This window comes from Hibiscus syriacus, unplaced genomic scaffold (assembly GCF_006381635.1).
Source record: "Hibiscus syriacus cultivar Baekdansim isolate YM2019G1 unplaced genomic scaffold, ASM638163v2 tig00111842_pilon, whole genome shotgun sequence".
NCBI lineage: Eukaryota > Viridiplantae > Streptophyta > Magnoliopsida > Malvales > Malvaceae > Hibiscus > Hibiscus syriacus.
In genome coordinates, this window is record NW_024063197.1 from 477,690 (window position 1) to 481,430 (window position 3,741).

At 33.6% G+C, this 3,741-nt stretch overlaps 1 protein-coding gene across 1 annotated transcript; it reads right to left on the reverse strand.

Annotated features, from left to right (window-relative positions):
* Window positions 1-614: 614 nt before the first annotated feature.
* LOC120172134 (PLASMODESMATA CALLOSE-BINDING PROTEIN 3-like) lies at window positions 615-1,122 on the reverse strand. Its single transcript, XM_039179678.1, has 2 exons — window positions 1,047-1,122; window positions 615-957 (listed from the first exon to the last, which is right to left on the reverse strand). The coding sequence occupies exons 1-2, from the start codon at window positions 1,100-1,102 to the stop codon at window positions 615-617; spliced, it is 399 nt and encodes a 132-aa protein (XP_039035609.1). The 5' UTR covers window positions 1,103-1,122.
* Between the last annotated feature and the right edge of the window lie 2,619 nt (window positions 1,123-3,741).

A 3,741-nucleotide genomic window follows, 5' to 3' on the forward strand; every position in this document is an offset into this window, starting at 1 on the left:
GAGACACAGACTCCTTCCGCAAAGAAATTCGGTTTCCATTTCTAAACAGTTAGGTAATGATCCATGGTTTTCCAAGGATCTCCTATTAAAACTTTGGTTCTATCGTTGATACCAAGATTCCACATCGCTGTTATCCTACTAATTAAGGTTTTGTAGGCAATGGATTTTCCTGGAAGCTTGATTATTAACGCTTTCTTCCACGGTTTCCCGATTTTTTTTCTTTGCTACCTTTGGAAACCTTTACTAAAGGAATATCATCACTTTCTGTGTCATCTTCTTCCCCTGATTCATATTCTTCCTCTTCTAGTCTCGCTGAGCTTTGGAAAATCCAGTAAAGATAGGCGAATATGTAACTCACTCCAAGTTCTAAGCCATGCCCTCTCTTCGGTTACTGCTTCTCCTCCAGAAGGACGGAATCTTTTGTAACCCTTTCCTAACTGATCATTTGTTTCTCCCGCCTGATTCATCTCCGTGCCCGGTGGGTTGTCTTCATCCGTGAGAAATCAGAACACAGCTCGATGGTTGACGAATCTTGCTTGCAGGTTTAAAGAAAAGTCGACTTGAATTCTTGATCTATCGTAATTTTCTATTGTCTTTGATAGATTACTTATAAACTATGTTGCACGGGGACGGCAGAGGAATAGCGTTTTAAGTACCTGAAACGTCCCTGGCACGAGGACGGTACGGGGACGGCCGGAGTACGTACCGGGGACGTGCCACGGTGGCAGGGTACGGCCGAAAGATACGGGAGACGTTTCGGTGCTAGCTGGGGACGTTTCGGTCCTCTGGAAATAGCTATTGACGGCGTAGTTGCAGTGATCTTTCACCGTGTCGGGGTTAAAGCAACCACCTTTCTGGAGAATCGCAGAACAATCAGCTCCAACTCCACAAGCGTAATCCAGTGTCTTCTGAAGCATTTGATCACCAACTTCATCTTTACATAAGCAATAAGTAGCACTTAAACAAAAACCCCAAGCAAAAAATCGATTATTAAGATGCCATCTGTGAGTTTTCCCAGAAATCTTTAACAGGAAAATCCAAAGAACTTACTTGAATGGCCAGTCATGGCCAAGAACAACAGCAGACTAATTAAAAGGGCCATGACTTGTGCAAGATTCTGAGGAAATTAAAGAGAAACCAAAGAAAGCTTGTAGAAAGAAGAAAGAGAGCAAATGGAGACTTGTAGACAAATACTAAGGGAGGAAGACGGTGGGTATATAAGCAATAATGTTGTCCCTGATACTAGTCTCGAGTGTTATGGAAATAAATTTGGTAACTGTATTTTAATCTCTCTAATATTTCACTCGCTGGACTTTAAGTTTTTTTAGTTTTCTCACTTAACGTATTATATTGAGTGGTTTTTGTCATTCGATCATTAAATAGTTAACGGCGTTTAATATTTTTTATATTTAATATTATGGTTTCAGTCTTAAGATTTGACATTTTAATGTTATGGTTTGATTATGGATTTTATTATTTTAGAGTTAATATTGTGGTTTAAATCTTGAGATTTGACATTTTAATATTGTAATTTGTTTATGGATTTTATTGTTCAAACTTAATATTATGGTTTGAGTCTTGATATTTGACTTTATTTATAATTTTTTACATCCATTTATAATTTAAAAATTATTTTATATGACGTACCCTTGCCGTTCCCGTACCCTGTAATTTTAGAAATTGTCGTTTTCTGTCCCTGTCTCTGTATCCGTATCAGTGCAACATAACTTATAAATAAAAAGTATTTAACAAAGGATGATATTAGTTAGGGATGCAATCGATAGGTCGAATTAAAAAAAATCGAATTTGAGTCGAGTCAAGTATCTTATGCAAAATTTTTGGATTTGAGTCGAAGTTGCGTCAAAAACTTTTGATCCAGCCCGAAGATTTTAATTATAATATATAATTCTACTTATTTACAAAAATGTCATCTTATATATATAAATTTTAGGGTTACTTTTTTTTTCATTTTCTCTCCTCCTGCTTCTGCCATTTCTTTCCCTCTCCTTGACTCCTTTCCACTCAAATGTTTCAATATCAATTAATTTGATTCTTAGTTTTTCTTTTATATGTGCATCTTCTAAATTTCCACGATGATCTCGTTTTGAAGATTTTTTTATTATTATTTTGAAGATTTTAGATCTAATATTTTTTTAATATACATGTGTTTGTTTATAAAAATATAATTTTGAATGTTTGTTTACCAGTTTATTTAGCTTGATTTTTTATTTTCAATTAACTTTTTATTTATTAATTTTTTTAAAAAAAATTGTTCTAAAAATCTGATTCTTTTCTTGGTATTTCACAATGGTGGATACTGTTTTTTTGTGATTTTTTTCAATTTTTTTCAATAATGTATTTTAGGTTGTCGGGTTGAAGTTGGATTTCAATTTTAATTTCGGATTCGGACTTGGGTTGGATTTGATGATATTAAAATCGGATTTGAATTATAGTCTTATTGTGTCAGGTCGGAGTCGAAGCAGGCAAACATCCGACCCGACCCGTTACAATCTCTAATATTAATTTTTTTATGAGACTCGAGTTCTAATATAATTATATATATAAGATGTATATTATTAAAAGAAAAAAATAAAAAAGAGTAAAGAAAACTAACTCGTTGCTTCATCTTCAACAACTTAAAACGATAAACACCTATTTTATGATCTACGACATATCACGTTTATAGAATTTTAAAAAAAATTAAAATAAAAAAATTAAATTTAAAAACCAAAAATACTAAAAAAAATTAATTCTAAAATCCAAACACCAATCGTCGTTATAACTATCGTCTTGATCGCTACCAATTGTCGAAGAACAATCATTTCAGTCATCGTTGGTCATCCAATGACCGACCGTCGTTCCATTTCCTTAAATTCGTAAATTTAAATTCTTTGATCCGTAAGATCCTTAAAAAAAAATTAAATCTCTATAGCCGACCGTGACAATCGAGGCTTTGGCCAGCCATTTGACCACGTATATTAACCTTCAACTGTTCGGTGATTTGAGAAAAGGGCAGAGGTCAGGGCCGGTCCAATGAGTTTTAATGCTTTGTGCGAGATAATAAATTTATGCCCCTATAATTGTACCGTATAATAGACAAAACATAAATAATTTTTTTAAAACAAAAATGTAATTAAAATTATGTTCTAGAATTTTTATTCAATTCAATGTTTGGCGTCTGCACTTCCAAGGGAGAATTAATATTTTTGGATTTTCGTCGCCTACCCTAAGTCTTCCATCGACCGATCAAGTGTTTTGGGCTAATTGTTTTGGGCCAAATATATATATACACACTATAATCATTCGAAAACTGATGCTCCTCAAACATGCTAAATTTTGTAACAAGTTATATGTTACATATAATTGTTGTAGTTGGCAATGATATTTTTCAGTTTCATCCTAAATATGATCAAGTAGCTAAATTTTGCATGGAGGATGCAGCTGATACAATCAATGTTCTCTAACATCCAAAAGTTTTGGCATTGGCAGCTTGTTCCGCCACTGTCTGTAATGCCTAACCAACTCATTCTTTCCAGTAATATTTTGAACGATATCTTCAGAAACGACATCTTCATGTACAAATGAGCATATCATTTTAACTATTTGACATCCTTATGTACAACGGTGCAAATCATATTTAGAATCTAACATCATTGGGTATGAAGGATCATATTATTTTCATCATCTCTAGAGTATGAGTGTGTTATCTTTAGAAAATCCTACTTCCTGGGATAAGAATGA

Bases quoted from the DNA above. Each gene is read 5' to 3' on its own strand.
- LOC120172134 (XM_039179678.1), bottom strand. From the start codon at position 1,102: ATGGCCCTTTTAATTAGTCTGCTGTTGTTCTTGGCCATGACTGGCCAT. The intron at 958-1,046 runs GTTCTTTGGATT...TTTTTGTTTAAG, and splicing joins ATGACTGGCCATTCAAGTAA to TGCTACTTATTGCTTATGTA.